Source organism: Poecilia reticulata, chromosome 1 (assembly GCF_904066995.2).
Source record: "Poecilia reticulata chromosome 1, P_reticulata-male-v2, whole genome shotgun sequence".
NCBI lineage: Eukaryota > Metazoa > Chordata > Actinopteri > Cyprinodontiformes > Poeciliidae > Poecilia > Poecilia reticulata.
Window position 1 is genome coordinate 4247166 of NC_088830.1, and position 25209 is coordinate 4272374.

The 25209-nt window shown below is 41.6% G+C and overlaps 1 protein-coding gene and 1 long non-coding RNA gene across 4 annotated transcripts in view; one reads left to right on the forward strand and one right to left on the reverse strand.

The window, feature by feature from the left end:
• Positions 1-883: 883 nt before the first annotated feature.
• Positions 884-25209, reverse strand: part of tll1 (tolloid-like 1) — a 58129-nt gene continuing 33803 nt past the window's right edge. For 2 of the 3 annotated variants that reach the window (XM_008403067.3, XM_008403001.3), the window contains 11 exons: positions 24337-24453; positions 23961-24106; positions 21991-22186; positions 21639-21764; positions 18898-19058; positions 18594-18774; positions 15161-15286; positions 9620-9747; positions 6225-6438; positions 5559-5809; positions 1456-4060 (listed from right to left, as the gene is read on the reverse strand). In XM_008403067.3, coding sequence (XP_008401289.2) covers positions 3926-4060; positions 5559-5809; positions 6225-6438; positions 9620-9747; positions 15161-15286; positions 18594-18774; positions 18898-19058; positions 21639-21764; positions 21991-22186; positions 23961-24106; positions 24337-24453 — 1781 coding nt within the window. In that variant the 3' untranslated portion in view covers positions 1456-3925. Of the gene's footprint in view, positions 4061-5558; positions 5810-6224; positions 6439-9619; positions 9748-15160; positions 15287-18593; positions 18775-18897; positions 19059-21638; positions 21765-21990; positions 22187-23960; positions 24107-24336; positions 24454-25209 lie in introns of all 3 variants that reach the window. The other variant, XM_081613361.1, reaches the window with a different exon arrangement.
• LOC145554153 (uncharacterized) lies at positions 14566-14879 on the forward strand. Its single transcript, XR_014090203.1, has 2 exons — positions 14566-14724; positions 14799-14879. It is a non-coding gene; the product is annotated as an uncharacterized LOC145554153 (long non-coding RNA).

Consider the following 25209-nt stretch of genomic DNA (forward strand, 5'->3'; position numbering starts at 1 on the left):
TGTGGGAAAAGGAAAAATTTTTTACTGGGAAATCCAGCTCCAGTTCAAAGCACTGACCTTTGATAAACTCGACATTGGTGCCCTCTAGTGGTTACAAAGAAGTAAAGCACTGTACAGTTTCCTGGAGGAAAATACATGCTTTTGCTTTTGATTATCTTAATGTCTTTCCTTTTTAAAGTTTTTTGTTGTACACTTTCATCTCTTGAGCTCAAAAGTAGTTTTTTTATTTCTACGTAACAGTTGGATCAGTTTAGCTCACTTTAATTTGTTTAACGCACATTAAACAACATATGTCAATTTGGCATAAAATTGTGCCAGAGTTCGCCATAAACATACATTTTCATCTGTAGTCTCTGGCAGGGTGGTGGAGTAGAACAGGGAAAACTAATATACATCACATGATTTATAAAATACAAAATACCAAAGAATTAATCAAACAATAATACAAATTTCCAAGAAAGAACTGCCCCTTCAGAGAAGACACACTTATTGCTACATCTTAGTGTCTTTAGTTAAAACTCTTGTGGATCAATTTTTAGATTTATTAATGGGATTGCTTTTTTAGTAGAAGAGGGAAAACCATGTAAAACAGAATATATTCCTTTAGTAAAAATTTTGCAGTAGTAGTTTTATCCATTACATATTGTTAAAACATATTTTAACTGATCACATTATAGCCTTTCTGATTTGTATCTAACATGTGAAAGTTAATGGTTTCTAAAGTCTAACATTATTCAAACTGATTTAAATTCCTTTATGAACTTTTCAAACTTGGATTTTAAAAGTAAGTTTTGATTTAACTATTACACCAACAGAGTCATACAGTCAGGTTCCTGAAACTATAGCATGTTAATCTGGATCTCGACTTAAAGACCTAAGAAAAGAACATACATTCAGTTTTATTGTCGTTAAGATGCAGATATGAGTTACATAACCAATCAGGGATCATAATTATTAACGCAGAAAATTCTGCAATTGTGTTGTTTGTTTTCTGCAGAAAAATATACAACTGTGTCATCTACATATAGACGAATATGGTCAGAGCTAAGTATACTTGAACACAATCAAATCTATATAAAATGAACAATTAAATTGCAATAAATTAAAAAGCAGCAAAGCCTGAATGTATTTTCCAAAACACTTTAAAAGATTAACCAATAACCAGCTCCTTACAAGCACCGCCTACGAATAAGGGTTGACTGAAGACTTTTGAAATATGTGCAGGCATAAGGTTTGGTGGTTTTCAGGCTTTGTGGTTCGATCAACAATTACTGAAAATAAACATAGTTGTTAATGATTGTCTGATCAATTTAGGTAATTTTTTCATTGGTTTCCACAGTGGAGGTACCCATAATTGTGGCACCAGTAAATTTGTTGAAAATACATTTAGAGCAGGGTTTTTCCCTAGTAAATACTGGAAATGTTGAAAACATCAACATCAAACTGAAGCAGACGAGAGCTTTGAACCTGTGTGTACTTTAATGAGTGATGCAGCGGACGCAGTGTCCCTGTCTCTGGACTACAGACACGGAAAAACAAAAACTGGTTTGGATCAAAGAGGATCACTTGGAGCTTGGCACGTACAATGACATAGTCAGTTTAAGCACATACAACTTACAGACAAACACGCATTATGTTTTCCTTATAAATCAGCTACAACACACACGTTAGAGCTTTACACCGCTCATATTCCTTCAGACTTCCTCCCCTTCTTGCTCCAGATGTAGCGTGAGGAAGCATTCAGATGGAATCGGTTGCGACGCAAAAGAAGACATGAAGAGGTTTCTGCTAGTATGTCGCCGACACAAACACACACGCACTGTGGACACGTGTAACATAGCTACCTCAAGTACAAATCACACTCGGTGTGTTTTCTTTTTACAGTGAAACCACTCTAAGACGCAGCCAAAACACTCACAGACATCTGTGCAAGAGCATCAGAGACACCCATGGAACCATAAATTTTGGTTGTAAGGCATTAGTTTGTGGTTCCACAGATACAAGCTGATGTTGCAGGGGCCCGTTTGCACAGTGGCTAGACGAGAGCCCAGGAAAAAGTATTTATATCCCTTTTTTTTCCTCCATTTTGCCACATTACAAACACAAACTTCAGCATATTTTACTGATGTTTATGTGATGTTCAATTGAACCATCTTAATTTGACAACCCTAAATAAATCCAGTGTAACCAAATGCCTCCAGAAGTCACCTGTGTGCTTCAATCTCAGTGTGAATGCAGCTGTTCTGTGAAGGCCTCAGAGGTTTGTCAGGCTTCATCTACTAACCACTGTCCCTCACTCTGCTGCTCTTTCTTACTGCTCTCCATTTTTCAGTATGTTCTCAGTTTTTTTTCCTCTCCATAGACATTTTACCTGCCTTGTTGTTTTCTTTTAGCCATGGAACTTTTCTTGAGGGTGGCCATCATCGACTGAGCTATGGCTGCCAAAACCTTCAATGTGCTCTCTCTGTAGATGACAGGTTGCAGTGGTTGGGACGCTTTTCTCCAGCAGGTACGAGGCAGTCAGGAAAGAAAACCTTCTAAAAGTTGCAAAAGACTTGAGATTTGCTGTTTGACCTTCCAACAGGAAAAAAGGCAATAAACCTACAACCAGATGCACCACAGAACATTTTGGATCATCAACCCGGTCACAGTCTAGGTCAAAATCCAGCTGAGAATCAGTAGCAAGATTTGAAGACCAGTGGAGAGAGCTTGAGCTATTTTACAAAATAAAAAATTAGACAAAAATGTCTGCCTCGGGGCGGTGCTGTAACAGCAGTGCCCGTTTGTTCTCGATTCAAACTCACCTCGCTTTTTAGATTCCATGGATCCTTTTTATGACCTCATAAAATCCCTACACTGTTCAGTTTGTGGTTGCAGCACCACAAAAGGAGAAAATGTTGAAAGGATATGAATACCTTTGCAAGTAATATTACCTCTATTTAAAAACCTTCATTCAGTTTTATTTTAGCACCATGAGGGTCTCTCTTTCCACAGACAGTTCTTCCCTTCAGATATCTGCTTTTATTTATATATATCTATATATATATATAGATATATATATATAGATATATATAAATACAAATTTCCTGGGGATATGCAACTTAAAACCACCAGTAAAACTCAAAAGCACAACATAAAGCAAGGCTTAACATCAATGTTACAGATTATAAAATCTTCATATGTTTGTTTTCCTTTCCATTTTTCCATGATGGTCTGCATGAGCCGTGAGCAACCAAGAGTAAAAGGACCAACATGGGCCTTTTGTTTGTTCTCTCCTCATGCGCGGACACACACACACACACACACACACGCACACGCGCACACACGCACACGCACACACACACACACACACACACACACACACACACACACACACACACACACACACACACACAGTAAACACGTTGGGTTTAACAATACACAGAAATCAAAGTATCTGCAGCCGTTCTGAGCTGGGCTGAAGAGGCCAGTTCCCAGCCATCCAAGGCAAGTGAAACATCTGTGAGCAGTCTGAGTCCCTGTGGATGGAAGCAGCCGTCCGGTGACAGTAAATTGCACAGTTCAGGGATCCAGGAGCAGCACAGAACTGCTGCTTGGATTCTGTTTGTTAGTCTCCTTCATAGCCATAGTTTGTTGTTGAAAATATGAGTCTGTAAGTGGCTCCTTTGCATTTGTGTCCGTGAACAACGCCTCAAACCTGATCCTCCGTGTCTCGTTTTTGTTTCCACTACGTCTCAAAATCTCAACGGTTCTTTTGTAAACAAATATTTGCATCGAAAGCTGTCCCCCCCTCCCCCCTCGCCCCTCACCCCCCAGCCGGTCAGGCGGCTAGTGGACGTCCTCATTTGTCCGTGGGTCAGAGATGACGGAAGAAAGCGGATTTTTCTGGTTGCCGTGCCGCAGAGGTCGCCGGCTGAGTGTAGAGTCACTTCCTGGCGTGAAGGTTCTCCTGGAACTTGCTGCTTGTGTATCGGACGTGGAAGCCCTTCTTGCTGATCGTGTCGTCGCTATGGAAACGGATCAGCATGGCGTCTCCAGGGGAATAAATCCCGTCTCTGGGCTGAAGATGGAAAAACAGAGAAAGATCTGTTAAAAAAAAAAAAAAAACGAGAAGAAAACGAATCCAACAAAGTATTGCAGTGTGAAAAAGTAAGTACACCTTACCATCCACCAGCTTGTGGAAGCATCTTTAGCAGAAGCAGCAGCTTCTACCAGTTACTTTTGTCTGATTTGATCAGTTTTACAGATTTCCTACTGTCTTATAATACTTTGTTTCAGTCCATTAAGGCGTGGAAAATTTCTCTTTGCACACATCCCCTCAGGTCCTGCCACAGCATTTCATTCAGGCTTAGATCTGGGCTTTAACTGGTCCACCATGATTCCTCTCTTTTCCACCATTCTGCTGTAGATTTACTGCTGTGTTTGGGACCGTTGTTCTGTTGGTGACCCACTCCAGGTAAACCTCATGATTGACAATAGAATATTTTGTAATACAGTACAGTTTATGCTTTACTCATGCGAGGTGCACAGGTTGAAAACACAGCCCATATCAAGCCCACCTCCATGCTGACCAGCTGGTCTAACACACTTCGTTCTCTCTTTAGTTTTCACGCATTATGGCCAAACAGATCTATCTTGATCTCAAAGTTCAGATTTTGAGATTGTTGCTTTGATTCTTTCATGCATGTTTGAGAAATTAGCAACCATTCAGCTGTGCAGAACGGTTGGGCCAAGCTCCTCCTTCCAGGACAAAGCTCCTCCTCTGAGCTGCCGTTTCAGAGCTTCAGACTAGCCACCAGCAATTAGCAAACACCTGTTTGGAATTGAGCATCAGCTGAGCTCATTACAGGAGCTACTGCTCAGTAGCTGATAAAAATGTTGTTAAAGGGTTAATAGAGTCGTGCTGTTATGATTTCCTGAAGGTGGAGCTTCAGAAAAAAAGCAGGAGTTTTTAAAGAGACAAAAGCCCATCTTTAAGGCATTCAATTATGAAGTCAAATTTATTTTAAGTTATATTTGATAGGTTAGAGTTACTTGATTGTGCTGTGAAATGGTGCTATGTGTCTGGAAAACATATAATCCTGTCCCGTTAAAGAGTTGATCCGTTTGTCAAAGTTTGGTACCTTGACTGCTAATAGATAATGTTGGATCAGCAACAGCTCAGATAGATGGCTCACTTCAAATATCTCAGTTACCAATGTTCCCATGTGGATAACGAAAATTCATTTTTCCAAAGTGAGACCAATGCTAAAAGATTAGAAAGTTTTGGCTTCGTCTGTGGTGGCAAAAGAAGTGACCACAAAACCACAATGACAATGAGTTTGAAGTCAAACGTTAAAGCTCATTCCAACACAACAAACTCTAATGTTCTACATTTCTATTTGAGTCACTGAACAGCTCTGACTAACAAATACACAGTGAAGAACTGAAGTGAATGGATGTAATGAATTGGTTTATGCATCAATACCAAATCACATTTTCAACTTCCTTTAGCAAAAAAAAAAGTACAGCTTCTGTGAAACTCTGACACTTCCTGAAAAATCCTAAATGAAGCTTACCCCAGAACCACAGAAGCGGCCTAAACGATGTGCATTGGCGTCGTATCCGTTGTACAGCTCGATGTAGTCATAGCCACAGTCTGCTTCCTCCTCCACTTCAAAGGTTATGAAGCTGAGCTCGATGCCGTAGCCCTGCTCTGTGGTCAGCAGCCACTCGCAGTCCGTGTGACCCGGGTAGTTGTTGTCTCCAAACTGGGAGTGGGAGTAAAGGTTTTTCTGACGGGCGTCCGCTTTCAGACGACCTCCACACTCTGAAGCACAAACAGACGAAGGAAAGTGAGCAGCTATTCGCATATTGTCACCTTCCAAAAATAATGACCTACGTAAAATTTTACCAAAAATGATTTTTTTTTTTTTTTGGTAAAAATTACCCTTTGGCAAAAAAAGAGGTGGTGATTTATTTATTTTGGAAAATCACTTTTGGCATAAAATGGCTATTATTTTAGGAAGATGACAATGTCTGGATAGCATTGATAAGAGTTTTTGTTTGTTTTGGATGTTCTGATAAATCATTTTTAGATTGCTTTACTCATACACCTGCTTCAACAAACCACTAGAGGGCGATATTACCCTATAGAACACCAGTTCTCCAATTACGGTGATTGATGCTTTTCACAAACTCCCACAGTGTTTTACATGGAGGTGTGTTTGTGGCGTCTTCGTTACCTGTGGAATGTGAAGCCTGGAATCCTTTCCGCTGCACTGAGGCATCAGAGATGAAGCGCAGGTACATCTTGTTCCCAGTGGAGATCAGAGGCTCCGGGATCTTGTTGCCGCACAGGCGGCCCAAGATGGCCGTTGCATCGCTGTCCCCGTCAAAGGCCTCCAGGTGGTCGTAAGCACACTCCTGATGCTGCTCAATCTCAAACTCACTGAAGGCCTGCAGAGAAAGAGCAATCAGAGGAAGATGCCTCCACCACCTTCCTTAGATTTGCAACATTTTTAAGCTGCAGAAAAAAGTTTGTCACACAAAAAGACCAGGGCTGGAAGCAATACCTAGACTTATGATGGTGCTATACCCAGAGAACCACAGACAGACCAGTGGATTGATGATTGGACAGTTTTTATGTGTTTTATGTTAATGAGGGCTGCAGAATTTCTAGGTGTTGAGATCATCCGATTTGGAGGATCGGTGCCTTCAAATCCAAGACTGCCCCAAGTGGAGGAGTTTAAGTATCTCAGGGTCTTGATTATGAATGAGGGATAAATGGAGCTGAAGATGGATAGGTGCTTTGGAGCAGCATCTGCACGGATGTTAGCGCTGTACTGCTCTGTTGTGGTAAAGAGAGAGCTGAGTCAAAAGACAAAGCTCTCCATTTACAGGTCGAGCTACTTTCCTACTCTCACTTGTGGTCAGGAGCTTTGGGTAGTGACCGAAAGATCAAAGTCATGGATACAAGCGACCAAAATGAGTTTCCTGTGCATGGTGTCTGAGCTCTCCCTCAGAAACAGGGTGAAAGCCTCGGCCATCCGAGATGGACTCAGACTAGAGCCGCTGCGGTGGCTCGGGCCATAACGCCTCCCTGATGAAGTGTTCTAGGCACAACCCATCAGGAGGAGACCCAGGGCACACTGGAGGGGTGGGTTGGTTTTTAGTTTGTAGGTTGATTGGTGGGTGGGTGTTTGGGATGGATGGATGGATGGATGGATGGATGGATGGATGGATGGATGGATGGATGGATGGATGGATGGATGGATGGATGGATGGATGGATGGATGGATGGATGGATGGATGGATGGATGGATGGATGGATGGATGGATGGATGGATGGATGGATGGATGGATGGATGGATGGATGGAACCATTATGATCAGTATTTTCTGCATTTGTGGTCTAGCTCAAACAAACTGCTGGACTGGATATAATTCACCACAAATGAATCTCTTTAGGTTACAAGACTTGTCACCGGTCGATGAGCCATATTTCTAGTTGCGTAAGCAGCAAGGGCAGATTACACAAATGAATGGGAAGTGGATGGTAAATATGAAATCCTGCATTGAGACTCACGTGTAGCTGCAGCGTCAAAGTAAAGTGGGAATGCAAGTCCTGATCTACAAACTGATCTATTTATGCTGAACGTGTGTGTTTGTGTGAGTGTAGACAATGTGTATGTGTGTGTGTGTGTGTGTGTGTTTGTGTGTGTGTGTGTGTGCTTACAGAAAAGTCTTTTGTGTGGTTACAATAGAATATCAATGCACTTTAAGAGGATTATGTGAAGTGAACAGTAAAAAGAGACCATGTTCTTGACCGCTTGGACCTCTGCCTATAATACACACAGAACTATGCAGACGTTTTTAGGCATCCCGGTTTCTGAAAATATTTGCTTCAAAGAAGAAATCCATCCTGTGTTTTAGAGGTCTTCTCCAGATTTCCGTTTTACTTTTGATTGCTTGTTCACTCATATTCAGAGCCGTTACTGATTTTAGAAGACTGTCTTTTAAGTTTTTGTTGAACCTGTTAAATCTGTCCCATACACTGAGGCGAGAAAATGTTCCACCTCTTCAGAGATGCATCTTTACAACATAGACAAGTTCCCACAGAACCAATTTTCAAACATTGTTGCAAAGGCACCATTTATTTTAATTTATTTGGCTGAATTTGTTCAAAAATATATCCCAACATGTTTATTTATTGCAATCATTTCATTGTTGCAACATTCATCAACTGATTTTGCGCTTAAGGTTTTGTAGAATCCATCCAGGTCAGGGCCTGGAGTTAATGTAGATGGAACAAAAATGGAGGCAAAGCTTTGTGAAGATGTTAAGGTGCCGACGAACAAGGTTGATGTCTAAAATTAATGCTTTATTTTGCAGTTATAGAACTAACGAAATAGTCATACTTCTTCTAGATTGCATTTATTACGTTTTATCAACCTTTTTCAGTAGTTTAAAAAAAAAGTATTTAATCTCGCAAACCAACAAGCAAATTAAATCAGTGATCATTTCTTTCCACTTTGACTCTGGCTTTGGTGTAAGAATAAATGTTGTTTTCATGTGGCTGTGATGACTAATCTTGAGCAAAAGCGCAACAACATTCTAATCTGGCTCTGTTTAGGTATTTAAAATTATAAACACTTCATGACACATAACCTTTCGTGTGCAAATGGCACTTAACCTGGCAGTTTGCATCAAATCTAATTATGCATCACAGACGTTCATGGTTTTTGCTTTGTAACCTGCAGCTGTCCAAACTCGATGATCTTTAATCATAAAATTATCTTCTATACAAAAAGGATAAGAAACATGTCGTTGTTTAGGAAAAGAGAAACTCAAGACCAGAAATCCTCAGTCTAACAGTGACTAACACGATTCTTCATCAAGTCATGTCACACAGATGTGCGCACCACAAAAAAGACAGCTATTTTTCTCTCTCTGTGTGTGTGTGTGTGTGTGTGTGTGTGTGTGTGTGTGTGTGTGTGTGTGTGTGTGTGCGTGTGTATGCGTGTAGGGGTGTGTGTGTATATGTACTTGTTTATCTATTCTTCTTAGGACCTTTTCTGGCATATTTACCAACCCTCTGAAGACCGATGGGCCGCATGGGGACCAAAGAATGGTCCTATAGACTTGTTTAGGGTCAGAGGTCAGGTTTAGAGGTATGATGTGAATTAAGTTTTAGTTAAGGTTAGCGTTAGGAATAGACTAGTAATGGTTAGGGTTAGGGAAAATGTCAGCAGTTTTCAAGTCTTAGCCATAAATGCAGTAACTAAAATGAATGGAAGTCAATGCAAAGTCCTAATGTGGGTAGAAATCCAAACTTGTGTGTGAGTGTGTGTGTGTGTGCGCGCATGCGTGTACACACAGAGGCACAAGGACACAGATGGCCTCTGCCCAAGGCCTCTTACTAACACATGCGCACGCGATTGCAGTTAACCCAAATATCTGTGCTTTCTTCTCCATCCACATTTAGTTCTCTTGAAAAGAGAGAGAACAAAGAATTCAGACATGAAAAAAAAAAAAAAAGAGAAGAAAAGAGACGCCTTAAGGCCTCTTCATGTCGCATGATTCTGCAGCCAGGACGACAAGTTGTTACTAGGTCAGCTTAGTTGGATTTGCTCACTTACGATCTTGACTCGGTGTCCCGGCGTGGCAGTGATGTCCCAGGTGCACTCCTTACGGCTGGGGTACTTGTCGGGCCAGTTGGGGCTGCTCAGGGTCCCGCTGGGGCTGTGGATCTTATGCTCGCACTCAGCTGGACACACACAGAAACACGAGAGCACACATACGCAGGAAGGAAGTGAAAATCGTGGCTGCACAGGAAAAGGTCAGAGGAAATAGAAAGGGAACATGAAGAAGAGAAACACGAGAACCGAACGAGGGGAAAAAAGGGATTTCAAAGGAGAACATCCTGGTCACAAGTTCAGGGTGAAGTTTGAAGGAAAGCAGGCGCACATGTACAGCACAAGCTGCCTGCTGCTGCACTAAACATGGTCGGTTTGGATTTTTGCGGTTCAAATAAAAGAGCTGGATTAGAAATAAAAAAAAAGAAGTCAGATTGCCGAGTCAAAAACAGACTCAAACCCTGCATGTGGAGGCACTGACCGGTCACATAGTGATGCTGTCAGTAATTCAGAGCGAGGCTGTTTCATTTGACACAAACATGATGCCCAGCAACCTAAAAGGAACTAAATATATTAAATCTGTTGACCTTTTTGTTTTTTGATTGATTGACTGATTTTATTTAAATGGGACAGTGCATAGTAATGAATGTTGTCATAAATGTAGCAAAATGCTAATTTCCATTCATAGTTCCATAAACGAAAGAACACAACATACAAACATTCATACAATTTCACACATAATAAGAAATACAGCAACAACAAATAAAAACTAGATATATAAAGTCAGGACAAACTATTTTACACATAATGCCACAAACTTAAGCAAATTCTTCTGGCATTTTATGTTGTAGACCAACACAATGTATCTGAAAAGTGTGGTGTGCACTTAGATTCAGACCCCTGGGTCTATACTTTTTTGACATGCTTAGAGCTTCTAAAAATTTTAGCTCCAGTGAGATTGCACTGTGAGCTTCAATGAACAGTAGTTTTCAAGTCTTGCCACAGATTCTCATGTTTTGTTATGTCATAACTCTGGAGCTTCCTCCATCCCCCCCTTTTTCTGACTGATGAAGAACGATAATTGTTCTTCAGCAGCGCGCCGTTAAAAGACGTGGTGTACCTGTGCTCCCAGTCTAATTCTGCTTCTTCTACTCAAAACATCGAGTGAAGAAAGAAAGAAAGAAAAAAAATCTCCTGATCCAATTGTTCAGGAAGCTTAACTTCTTTGTTACATCGTGGACTTTTACTGAGCAGATCACCTTTGGTTTTGACAACACATGTATACATGCAGAGTTTATTATTATTATTTTATTAATTTATTTATTTCAGTATAAAATAATGCGAAAGACATATTTTTTTGTACCATGATAATCTTAATATGCTCAAAAAGGAGCAGGAAGAAGAAAGAAACGTATGAATTCCTACCCCATAAATTCGTACCATGTTTTCAGATGGACCATCAATATTAAATCAGAAAAATTAAAAGAAAATATAGGTTAATTAATTGTCCATTTTATCTGCCTTTTTTCTGTTTTTTTTTTTTTTTCCATGGACTCACCAAACACACATATGTGTAAATATATTCACCCACACAGCCATACCCACACACATCGTTACAATGGTCTGGTTTACAATACAACCAGATTCTTGACATGCATTCGTGAAAATGTGAATCGTCTCTTCTGACGCCCTTACGCACTAATGCAATGCTTTATGTGTACAACCGCAGATCTGACTGCAAGGCTGCAGGGCCACGCTGGTTTAGTGAACATATAAACACACATGTGCTACATGTCGACAATCAGGACAACAATGCAACATGCAAAGCTTTGGAGTCCCCAGATGTTGGAAACGTGACTCTCTTTATGAGAAACCTGAGGAGCCTCAGCGAGTCGTTCATACAGACACTGATGTAGTGTTTATTGGTGTGTGTGTGTGTGCAAAAGTTGACTTTGAAAAGCTTTGAGGTTTTTAATTACTGTGGGAATGCTTGAGAGGTCAGTCAGATTAAAAAATTTGGTTTGAATAACACCAATCCCTGGATGTTACATTATACTTATGGTTCTGAACCATAATAATGCTGTAATTTTCTAATTTTCCTTTGTTATGCCCTTTTGCTCTTTCATGTTTTATCACTTTTCAGCTGAGTACAAATCAAGCAGAAAACTCGATACAAGCTCTGAGTCTCAGCTTCTTTGGATAATTTAAGGGCACGTTTGGGACAAGTGAACTCGGGCATGGTTACTGTGAAGCAGTTGTTTAAGAAAAGTTCAGATGAAGCCACAAGCCAAAGACACCAAATCTCCGGTACGCTGGCACACATTCAAAGTAATAACAGTAGTAAAGTCTTTACAGTAAGTTCCAGGTTTTTACAAAGAGGGCCTTGTGGAGCGAGACATCTGAGACAAATCCAAATTAAATCTGAAGCGGTGCGAGGCAGGCTGCTGGTTCTGTCCTAAAAGTCCAGATCAAATGAACACGATGACAGTAAAGAGGAACTTTAAGTGATTCCATAAAAAGCACCTGGACTGGCTTTCTTAGAAGTATAATTATTATGGTTCATCTTGATCGTTATGTGTATCATCTGTGTATAGACGTAACCTGTGATCCTTCACTCATCGATTTAGAGTGAAGGAGAGACGGGATCCATGGTGAGATAAAGAACAATGGCTAACAAATACTGGTTGAAGTCTTGAAGTTAAGGCAGGCAGGTTATGAGAGATTATATCATCCATTATGGTTTCTAACTGCGAGGCCAGTGCCTTCGCACAGATTTATACGTCACTTAAGGAGGAAATGGGTCAATGTGAATCACAGTTTGAGTAAAATAATAATGGATGCCTCTGTTAACAATCGTTAAACAGAGATTAACAAACATTAATCATGTTAATTTTGAGATTTCTGAAATAAAGAGGCAGTCAAAATTTCTTTAAATAATGTTTTAAGTTTGAGGAATAATATCTTTAAAGAATGTATACTCCTAGATAATTTTATGTCTCCCTCCTTGAAGAGTTTTTTTCTCTCACTAGTTATTTATGGTTTGTTGTTTGGGAAGCATCTTAGTGTTCTGGTGGGAAGAACGTTGTCCACACAGAGGTTTATGTAGTTGGTCACACACTCATGGAATTGATGTCCTCTCAGTGTGACACAGAGCAATCAACCCTGCAGAACTCCTTCAGCTTCCTTTCTCACAGTTATTGTCTTTACAGGTTGTCTGTGAATAAAGGGTTTGCAGCAGAGAAATGGATCAGAAAATCACAGCCAGGTGAATCCACAGATAACCAAACTACTAATACGGATAATTTAACCCCTTGATGGCTCCCAGTCAGTGTTCTAGTCTTTACCCAGACTCTGGTTGACGAACTTCTGATCCTCCTCCCTCGGGCAAGTTAAAGATGAGCATGTTGTCCTAGTGGGTCACTCTCAGGTTTGTGGGATACAGCTGACTTTTTTCTGAAACAGGACTTGTTTTACGCAATGGAATACTGCTCCTTTCTTTGCTGCGGTCTTGACAGATCCTTCTTGTGACTCATTGGTATTGCAAATCGTGATCCTAGCTCAGCGAAGAACAGCCTCTTCTTGCTGAAATCTGGGAAAGCAGACCATTAAGGCACAAGGGAATTTGTGCTGACTGGATCGGAGGGTTGGAGACCGCTGTGCCCTCTCCAGCTCAAAAGACCAGAAATGAAATCGGTTGGGTCTGCACCATCCTCAGCTCTGTCAGTGATGCTTTATATGCAGTGGCTGTTTCTACCTGAGCACTTCTCAAGGTCATCAAGTCAGTCCAAAGCATAGATATTTCAAACTTTCATGCATGTTAATGGTGGAGTCCACTGCTAGTAGACATTCAATCACAGACTTCACAGAGGAGAGGCTCTTTTGTAGAGAGTCCACTGTTGTTTTCAACAAGTCTACCGAGGCTCGTAGAGGTTTTACGGAGTCTTGATGGGAACTGCCCGGTGCTTTTTGAACTCTGCAGCTAGCTGAACTATGGAGACTGCTGTGGCCGCAGTTTCTTTGGATGGGTTCGCTGGCAGAGACGAGTTAGCCTCGAAGGAAGCTAGCTTTCCTGTTACCCTGGTAGCCACTTGTGTTGCTGGGATTTGCTAGCTTATCTGTTATTCATTTTGCACAGATATCCTCTAGATCAGTGTTTGTACTGCAAGTGTGATAAAATTTGAATAAAAAGGTTAAATCTCCTTCATCTCACATCCAAACTCTGAAGGCTCATTTGGGTCTAATTTATTTCATGAACATGTGGGAATGACCTTTTAATCTCTCGTCTTTAGGCCTAAATTACCCATGAACATTTGATAACTATCTTTCGTTCTTTAGAGTTGGAATCTTAAACTCAAGTCTCTGTTGAGTGTAACTTCTAGTGTAAAAGAGTTTGAGTGACTGGTATACCAAGAAAAGTGTTCGTTCATGCACATTAAGAATATGTGCACGATCTAACACTAATTGCTACGTACACTATATACACTACTATATACTGTTAGTAGTGTATATAGGATGCATAAAAATTCAAATTGGGTCCGATGTTGATTACGGACCACCAAAGGAAACTATCTATCTAGACAGAGTGTGGTGATCCTGGGTGCTCGGGTTGTTTTGCTGCTGCTTCTCGCTCCTTCCACCAGGGGCTGCCTGGTGGATGATCTCTGGTCGGCGTGACCGGCGACGCTGGGATCCTCACACCTGTCGGAGATTGTCTCATCTCCGCAGAGGCTTAAGAGTGGAGTCAGCCAACACATCGATGCCAGAGTGTTAACTAGTAATGGTACTGCAGGCCACCATCATAGCTTTTATTGACTCCTTGTGAACCTCCCAGTGACACCTGTTGTGTTTATTCGTTTTCAGACAACTTCCTCGTGACGTCGTGGTCCAATCACTCGAGGCTTGAGCTCCTGGCTCTACTTGGCGTACTTACCCCTCGTTGGCTGCCTACCTCGATCTGCCCCGGTGAGCTGAGGTCCGTGTCTGTCCGCCCTCCAACACCGTCCGCTGGATTTCCCCCAAACACCAGCGGGTTCCGCAGCAGATCCCCATACCCGAAACCGTCCCGGGAAATCCCAGTATCCACCCCCGCTTACCTGCCGCCTGACCTAGTAAGACCGTTGCCGCTCGTTCAGACCTAAAAAATTCCACAGTCCTTAAACTCATCGCTCATCCTCTCTTCCAGCCCGCTCCAGTTGCCGCTCCCCCCAAGAACACAGTTGATCTGTACTGTTCTGGTGCTTTATATTAAACATCTTTTACTGATTATCGGTTCACTTGTTTTTGCATGTTGGTCAAGAAGTTACCTTCCGTCATGACATATAGACTCACTAAGGCAGTGAGAAAGCTAATAATGTAGCATTTACTTTAAATGTAGCAGGTAGGTTGTCTATATAGATCAGCTTAACATTTTCTGTTGACAATTTTGGATGTGGATCCTAGGTTTGAAATTTCTCGTTTTCATGACCAAAAGTGTCATCAACATGCACATGCGTCCCGGCCATTCTCACTCCGGTGTGTGAACACGCAGGTGCAAGTGGAACCCACCTTCTTTACAGTCATGTTTGTTCTCATGCAGCACAAAGCCGTGGCGACACTGACAGACGTACGAGCCCACCGTGTTGATGCACTCGTGCTGGCAGCCGCCGTTGTCCTTGCTGCATTCATCTTTGTCTGTGAGAGACACACATGCAGCACGTCACTCATGTGGAAATAACAGAGACGAAGTGGAAGGGATGAAGGAAAGTGGGAGGAGAAAGAAAACGGAGGGCGAAAGAAAAAAATGCCCCAAAGGACATGTGGGGGGTGAGATGGGAGGAACCAATGCAAGCAGGTCAGGTGACGTAAGGGAAGGTGACAGAAGTGGTGAAAACATGAACATGCGCAGACAGAACATTATTTAGCTTTCAAGCAAACATTTCAACATAAGGCACAAAGTAAAAAAAAAAAGGACAGATCCCAGCTTTAAACATTTCATGTAGCCCAAAATATGACTAAAGTAACTCTCTAAAACTTAACAAAATAAATAATGTAAAGACTGAAAATGTAGATCTGACTGAAAATGTAGATCTGAAAAAAAAAATATGAATATTGTGTACAATACTTCTTGCCAGTCAACTCATGATTTTACAAGGATTCATTACATAGAGTTAAATATTTCACCTTTAATTTTTATATTTTGCTGTTTCAATGACTGAAGAAAATTACAATATCACATTAGGATTTCTTCTAATGCCCTGCATATTTTAGATGTGTCTCTGCTCCAGCACACAAGCATGTATGATCCTTTTTCCATATTGTAGTAATTACACTATGAAATTGCTCGCATGCGGTTTTGTAGATGTGTGTGAGCTGTCAAACCGAACCAGTGTCAACCTCCCAGCGAGTGAAAATAAAAGCGGTGAACATTGGATCTGTTTCTAACATACATAAATGAACATTTTTGTACATATTTTTTTCTAAATATTGAACTGAAATATTTGAAAATCTTTGGACTCTGCAGACTTTTAAACAGAAACCAAAACCAGAGTTTTAGTGCTGTTAGCCTCTTGATCGCCTTGCTGACGACAAAGCCATTCAGAGGAACTGGACTCTGCAGGGAGCAGAGGGTGGAAGATCTGACCTGCATGGAGCTGCCATGTTGACAGATGCACAGGAAACCCCAAGACTAAAATAACAAGTGTTGTGATGTTTTCATGCCTGGAAGCAAGACTCCCTACAAAGAGGTGTAAGATTAGACACAGATGATGACTCTTAACCCAACTCAGCTAGATCTGGTTTTAATGAAACCACTAAATCCTAGTCTGTGTGTGTGTGTGCGTGCGCGCGTGTGTTTGTGTCTGATGCGGTATTACAGTTTCTATTGTGGGCTCAGTCACACCCTATCTATCACTGACTAAGAAGCTTTGCAGCCGATGTTGCACGGTGCTCATTGTAGCCGTCTTCAGGTCAAGCACAAAATGTCCGCATGCACCCATGGATTAGTGGTGTTTGGGAGGCAGAGGGGACCTCCCTAAAGCCGCTGGCTGTTCGCCAACCAAATGTATCCCTGGAAGGTGCAAATAAGCGTGGGCTATCTGTTCTCCAGGAACTTCTCCACAGCGCCAAGCTACAAATTCTAGAGGCTCTGCAGGCAGTTGGGAGTTTTACAAGTTTATCTGCGAGGGAGCGTGAACCAACATCTCCTAAAGAGGATGGTCAGGGTTGGACACAGGGATGTCTACAGAAAGAAGGTGGTGCTTTTTGTTTTATTTTTTTTACAATGCAAAGTGTGAGGCTTATTTCTGAATTTAAAAGACTGTATTACCAGTGCCCCACATTTTTGCAAGTTTGTCTTACAAGACTCTCCCTTACTCCCTAAAAACATGTGAGATGGTGTGGCGTGACGTGGTGTGGCATGGCGTGACGTTTCATGGCGTGGCGTGACGTGACGTGGTGTGACGTGGCATGGCATGGTATGGCGTGGTGTGGCGTGGCACGACGTGACGTGGAGTGGTATGACATGGTGTGACGTGGCATGGCATGGTATGGCGTGGCGTGGTGTGGCGTGGCACGACGTGACGTGGAGTGGTATGACGTGGTGTGGCGTGGTGTGACGTGGCATGGCATGGTGTGGTGTGACGTGGCGCAGCATGACTTGGCGTGACGCGCCCCACCATGCGTGGCTCTTTCCTTCAGACTAGCAGCAGCAATTAGCAGACAGTGCTAACTGCTGGTGGAACTGCGAGTCTGCTGAGCTCATCATACAAACTACATCTCAATGCAACGCTCCTAATAGCTTACAATAGTTGTAAGGGTTGTTGTGGTGACTTCCTAAAGGCAGAGTGTTGGAAAGAGCAGGAGTTTCTTAAAGAGACAGAGGCCCTATTTCAAGGGATTAAATTGTGCAGTCGAATTTCTTTTAAACTATGTGTCACATATACAGCAATTTATAACAACTGAAGGTTGTTATAAATTGGCTACAAGCCTGGAAAACACATAACACCGGCATGCAACTGAATCAGACTCGAGAATTTTTAGTTTGGAGATAAAATCACTCAGTCAGAATAATTCAGTCAATTTCAAAGCTTTCTGTAGCAAGTTTTAGGTTAAAGGCAGATGAATGAAACCCTTCTTACCGAGCTGAGTGCGAGCAAAAGAGACAGAAAGAAGCAGCAAGTAGCACGAAGAAAAAGGTTTGTCCTGTTTAAACCTCAGACATTTGCTTTGGTGTGCTCCTGACAGTTGAAGTGAGTGTGAGCACCATGGTGAGAACCCAAGAGCTGTCTGAGGCATTTCAGGTGGAAGACTGAAGCAGATTATGAGTCTAATGAGGGATTTAAAAAGGTCCTGAAATAATTTACGACCAGTTGTTCCACTGAATGAAATCAGTCTAGAAGAGGAGAACGGAGTGCCTTGGTCTGGCCTCCCAATGTTAACGGATGGAATGATTTCATGCTGATAACACCGGGTTATAAAAAATATCTGTAGGAAGTTGTCTATGTTTTTTCAACTGAATTAGGATTATTTTGCACTGCTGAATCAAAAAATGACATCTATTTTTCTCAATAAGGTCAGGGGTTTGTTCTAATGTGATTTAGAGAAATCTGATCTCCTGACTGAATTGATGACATTTTGTGATGAGTTCATCTCTGTTAATATTTCTCATCCACAAAAGGTTTTAGGAGAAAAAAATTTGTTTTCTAACAGAGTGTATAAAATAAATGTTACAAACTTGGATTTCTGTAAATTGATATGCAATTTACAGAAAATTGCACATTTACACAATGAAGACATTGTGTAACATTTTATATAATGAAGACATTTCGTCTTCATTGTGTAAAATTCTCCGTCTCTTTTATGTCCTGATGGAATCTCTCCTCCTGCTCATCACTCATTGATCCAGATTCTCAGGAAACCGATCCATAAGTGAGAACAAGTCATGCATTTTGATGCTCAATCGAAGCACTCTGCCAAAGACACACTCGTGCTAAAGTTTTACCTGAAAAGAAGTGAGCTTTGAAGCCTTTCTTGGAAACCGTGTTGTCCGACTTGAACTCAATCCTCATGTTGTTGTACTGAGAGGTGATGACCTCGGGGACCTCTGTGCCACAGTATTTCCCATGCAGCTTAGAGTCGGATGAGAGGCCGCTCCGCACCTCCACGTAATCGTATTTACAAACCTAAACACACACACACGAGGATCGCGTTGGGGTCTTAAAGCGCTGATGGAGAAGGAATCGTTAGCGTGTTGCTAAAAGCCCTGCAGCCAGCCGATCTGCACGCTAACACCCGGACACGGTTACCTCGTTGCCCTCCAGCTCGAAAGCCTCAAACTGCATGGAAATGCGGTACTGAGTGGGGGCCACCACTTGCCACACACAGTTCTTGTTGGGTGGATATTCTTTAGGCCAACCAGGAGTGCTGATGGTTCCATTCAGCTTGGACAGAAGACCGCCACAGGCAGCTGAAAACACACAGATGTAAACAAATCAGGCCCAGAAATGAGCAACATGGTTATTTTTGTACATGAAATGCACTGAGGGTATACTGACATTACAGTGATTTCCCCTGTTTAGTCCAGTTTGATTTTTCTACATTTAATCCCAAGAAAAAAGCAAACAAGTCAAAGTTAACACCATCATCCCACAATAACTGATCCAGAATCTGGAGAGGTTGGGCCTGTACATGTCTTTCTGTGATTGGCTACTGGACCATGAGCAGTCCGGGTTGGCAGCACTACATCCAGTACCACCACACTAAGCATGGGGGTGCCCCAAGGGTGTGTGCTCAGTCCTCTGATGTTCATGACTGCACATCCCAGCACAGCAGCAACCTCTATCAGGATTGCAGGTGACACAATTGTGGTGGGCCTGGTCAAAAACAAAGAGACAGACTACAGGAAAGAGGTGACTCAGCTGCCATGCTGGTCACTAGAACAGCAGGATTTAATCTAAACCAGAGCTGCCTCTCTTTTTCCTTTTCCTTCCTTCAAACATCAAATTCCACCTTCTATACTGCCTCAAAAAAAAACTGGGGGGATTTTTTTCTTTTCCTTTTTAAAAGATAAATCATAACATTTGTGCTTAGAGTTGCTAAACATGACTTATGTAATATAAAGTTTCTAGTTTTATTGTCATTAACAGGTAGAATTCAAACAATGAATGCAATTGATTTGTGACTAAGTTTTAACATACAGGTGGCTCAAAATTATTCATACTCCTGGCATACTTAGGTTTACAGTACCTTTTGATTTTAAAAACAATAAGTTGCTTTCTGTGGCTGAAAAGATACTTGCAAATGAAAAAAATACTGAATGAATTTACAAGGAAAACTAGCAAAAGGAGTTTAGAGAGAAAGCTTCAAAGTCAAGACAAATCTTCCGGAGAACGACAGAAAACACCAGGAAGCAGCTCATTAAAAATTGTCATGATGTTCGCTTAACCCTTGTGCGTGCAAGGACTGAGGCAAACGTAGAGGACTATGGTAAATGATACAACTTTTGCGTGTGTGGGGTCGGTCGGATCCCATTTCTACATACAAGGGTTAAACTTTGCCGAAAAAACCAATAAAAAGTCAGAACAGTATTTCTTCCTTCAGTTTCAAAAGGGCAGGAAGAAAACAAGATGGAGGGGTGGTTTGAGACTGACACGTGACCCGAAGAAGAACGCAACGTCTGTTCAGCTCCATGGAAGCTGTGTGCTGCTTCAGACTGGAATGATTCCCAACAGCCTCGGTCTCCAGTGTTTACTGTGACAGAAGATGGAAACAGCTAAAAGAATTCAGAAGTGGACGCTCGCAGCCAGATATAAAAAGTTGACAACATCAGACTGTGCTGTATAAAACTTTTTATAGAGTCTTTCAACGTGAAGAAAAAAAACACTTCACAAATCACATTCAACCTTCCATAAAAGAACAATCTGCGAAAACAAACTGGTGAAGAAAATTTCCAATGGAAATTCAATCAACTTGCATTTCTACTGTCTACCACTGGCAGAAGCCAGGAGAGCTTGATGTTTTCACTGGTTATCTATCTCATGTAAAACTTTCACGGTATGGTGACGTTTTAACATATATGTAAAAGAACAATTTCTTAAATAAAAGTTACATACTGCCACTTTAACCGTTTCTATACGTTTAAACATGTGTCAAAGCCACATATGTGTAGCACAAAATGAAGAACATTCAATGAATTGCAAATTAAATTTGAAAGCTTTTTACTTTAAGTTAAGTTTGTCCAGAGTACATGCGTACAAAGAAAGTGTCATTATCAAATCAACAAGTTTGACAGGAATCGTATTAAATGTTGATGTTTTGACTGACTCTGTTTAACCAATTCCTTATAATAAAGTACTTAAAGTCACTTTAAGTACTTTAAACATGCAAACATAAATCCTGTAAGAAAATTTTCCCAGAAGTAATTATACAGCTGATATATTTAAAATGCACCATTTTCTCTGTTGAATGATATTTGTTTGGTTCTTTTGGCAGATGGTCTACATCGTGGGAATAAAAGTCCTTTTCCTTGTTTGATTTGTCTTGTGTGTTTTTTCCTGTTGATGGAAGCTGTTTGGATGTTTCTGAGTCAAACTGGCATAAAACACAAAACACTGTGAACAAGAATGAACATTCTCAGTCCCTCATACACACACACCACCCACCCACACACACACACACACACACACACACACACACACACACACACGCGCGCGCGCGCGCACACACACGCACGCACATTTTATGTTTTTCTAACTTCAAAGGACTTTGCAGTGACTTCCATTCATTTTTCATTCATCTCTACAGCCTAACTGCCTGACTCTGACCCTTACCCCAAACTGAACCATTATCAGTACATGCTTGACTCTAAACCTAACATAAACTCAATTCACATCATGAAAATCCTAAACATAACCCCCAAAACTAAAACTTCTTGTTATGCAGATTGGGTTTTTGGGGCCCATAAGTAGCAATAGGTCCTCACAACGTAATATTTGTTGGAAAAATTAGCCTTATGATCTAAGAAATGCTGAAACACACTCATTGTTACCTTCACAGCTCTTCTTGTCAGGAGCCAGTTCGTAGCCAGGGTCACAGGCACACTTGAAGCTGCCAAGAGTGTTTACACACCTCTGCTCGCATCCACCATTGTCTGGCTTGGCACACTCATCTTCCTCTGGAACACACGAGTCAAAATTCATGTGAAAAGCCTTGGAAAGAAAAGCCGCATGGGAAAAAAACAACAGGTACGGCGAGACAAGAAGTTTCACTGTAAATTCATTAAATACAGCAAGACTGGTGGCATTAGGGTGACTGAAAGAGGAAAGAGGACAATAAATAAATCCATGAAAAAAAATTGAAGAGAAAAACACTCACTGACCGCCTTTATTGAGCTCCCTCACCTTTGAAGAAGTTGGCAGCGAAGCCAGCCTTGTTCACCGTCCCGTCAGAGACAAACTTCATCCACAGAGTGTGAGAGGTGGAGCGAATGTCTTCAGGTTTGTCGTAGCCACAGAAACGGCCAATCAGCGGGCTCGTTTCAAGCGGGCCATCCCGAACCTCCAGGTAGTCGTAGGCGCAGCTGTCGTGCCTCTCGATCTACACAAACACAGTCACACACACACGCGTGCCCCCACGCACGCACACACACACACACACACGCACACACGCGCACACGCACACACGCACACACCCACACACACACACGTGTTCAGTGAGACTCTTGGAGTGTCACAGTCATCATCAGTGCGCCATTTATTAGCTGATATGGCTCAAACTTTCTACCTTATTTGCTTTATATAGATTAATCATTGCTGTGAAATGGAAAAAAATACTTGCAGTTTTTATGATTGGAAGGGAGAAAAATCAAGGAGTTTCTGTAATAACTGCTGAGAGCATTTATGTAAAATGACCAACTGAAGTAAAAGGCTCCACATAATTACTCCACGGCAGAGATGCACAGTTAGCCCAATCCTGACAGCAAATAACAATCTGTAGTTTTCTACACCTATAAGGAGTGAAGTGTAACACACTGCGTCACAGTTTGACACTGCGTCACTCGTTATGCTGCAGGTGTCCTCAGGATGTCTCAGAAAGTCAAAGCATCTTTTCTAGCCAAGTTTTCCGACTTTTCTTTTCAATGTTAAATTCAATTTTCACATTACTAGCTGCATTTCCACTATTCATACAATTGCGCAAATTGAAATGATGAAGATACATTTACTTAATGGAAACATGCTAATTTTGAAAAAGCTCATTTTTTTCAATAAACAGCTTTGGCATTAAGATAAGATGGGTCTTCAGTTGTATTGAAATTGATGTATTTCACAAAACTGCAATGGTAACACTTCTTTCACATTGCAAGTGATCAACAGCCAGATGTTGCTACTGGAGAAAACAACAAAGAAGACAACAGGAAGTGGTGGTAGAAAGATGATGGTTTTGTTTTTGTTTTTTCCAGACAATGTGCAGCTGGTCCCACCAGAGCTCTCCCAGCATCACAGTTCATAAAAAGTTGTGCCATTCCAACATATTGAAGCCATAACTCTTCTGTAAAATCTCCAATTACAGTTTTCCCAAAGCACCACATACAAGGCGGGGCTTGTCGCTCCAACGCCTGAATAAGACATCAGTGTTTCCTCTCATGGATGATAGATGATGAGCACCAGCACCATGACTGAGTTATGATATGTATCATGTAACTGTGATTTTTAATGACTTATCGTGTGACTTAGCTTATTAACGTGATTTTGATTTTATTTCTTATTTAATGGAAGCACCGCAATATCCAAATCGTGTTTTTTCAACATTACCAAAACATAGACAAAGATTTGCACACATTTGTAATGGAAATCGCTACTGACACAATCAGGACTTTACAAGTGGATCTTCCCTAAAGTCAACAAGTGTGGGAGGGGCTTGTTTCAAACTAAATATGTCTACAGGAAAGTCAGGACTGCACAGCTAATTCCTATGTGATGCACTGATGAACACTTGTGGACACAAATTTCTCCCTGAACATTTGTCCATACAATTATCAAAAGTGGTTGAAACAAGGACTAGGTTTTTACATTTTAATGAAGAAAGAACACCGACTTTTACACAGTCACAGCTGCTGTTTGTAAAGCAGAGGAAGTAATTGATGCAACAGCAGCATACAGCAACAAACATGGAGAGAATAATCTGAACTATGGGATTTAACCCCAGATTCACACACATCATCCACTGGAACCTTTACTACCTTTCTAGCAACAATACGAGCGTGAAATTTGACCCAGACTTTCCGAACTCATGCACACAGTGACACGCACACACACTTGGAAACACACAAATACACACACACCCACACACAGAGACAGAGAGAGTGGGTCACCTCGAAGGCCTGGAAGCTAAGTCCAACATTGTATCCCTCCGACACAGTGATCCTCCACACGCACTCTTTGGAGGGCCTGTAGTCATCAGGGTAGTTGGGAGACTGAATTTGCCCAGAGTCCTTGGTAATTTCCCCTCCACAGATGGCTGAACAGAAAAACAGAATCACAGCAGGCAGAGACGGACAGGATGAGTTAGCATCAACCGTTGCTGATCGCAGAGACCTGAAACATTCTCTCTGCACCATGAGTAATGGAGCTAATCTCAAAAACCAGGCATGTTTAATCATCAAACATAAGATTATGCTGCATACGAATGCATATGCATGTTAACCAGCAATTTGTCCGGGTGATTTATTAATTTATAGGAGCTGCTACCTTCATAAACAGCAGCAAAGCCTTTGCCCACCCAATTGCTGCTGCTGCGAAACTCGATCCACATCCTGCTGTCGGCTGAGATCAAGACATCAGGGATTTTGTCTCCACAAAACCTGCCTGAGAATCACAAATAGAAAATAAAAATCAATAAAATCACTTTAAGAACTGATTATAAGAAGTTTTTCCCTTATAAGCCCATCCATCCATCCATCCATCCATTTTCTGTACACCCTTGTCCCTTGCTGGGGTAGGGGGGGTTGCTGGTGCCTATCTCCGGCTGACGTTCCGGGCGAGAGGCGGGGTCACCCTGGACAGGTCGCCAGTCTGTCGCAGGGCAACACAGAGATACACAGGACAAACAACCATGCACACACACTCACACCTAGGGAGAATTTAGACAGACCAATTAACCTGACAGTCATGTTGTTGGACTGTGGGAGGAAACCGGAGTACCTGGAGAAAACCCACGCATGCACAGGGAGAACATGCGGGCTCCATGCAGAGGGACCCGGGCCGGGAGTCAAACCCAGAACCTTCTTGCTGCAAGGCAACAGCTCTACCAACTGCGCCACTGTGCAGCCCCCTTATAAGCCCAATTTAACTTAAATTATCTTTGCCCTGCCAGGCCAATAACTAAAAAAATTCAAAACATTTTCTCCTGGACATGTCCCTTCATCCAACAGTGTGTTATCAGTTCTACCTTCTTTTCTGCTCTGTATCTACCTCAATAACTTCCTTTTTGCCAATCCCTATGACATTTTTCAACTTTCAATTTCTTTATCAAAATTATTTAATTTTATTTCTTTCAGCATCCTTCATGAAGTAAAAATGTGGAAAATCTTGACAATGATATGTTTTCGTATATGTCTGCTG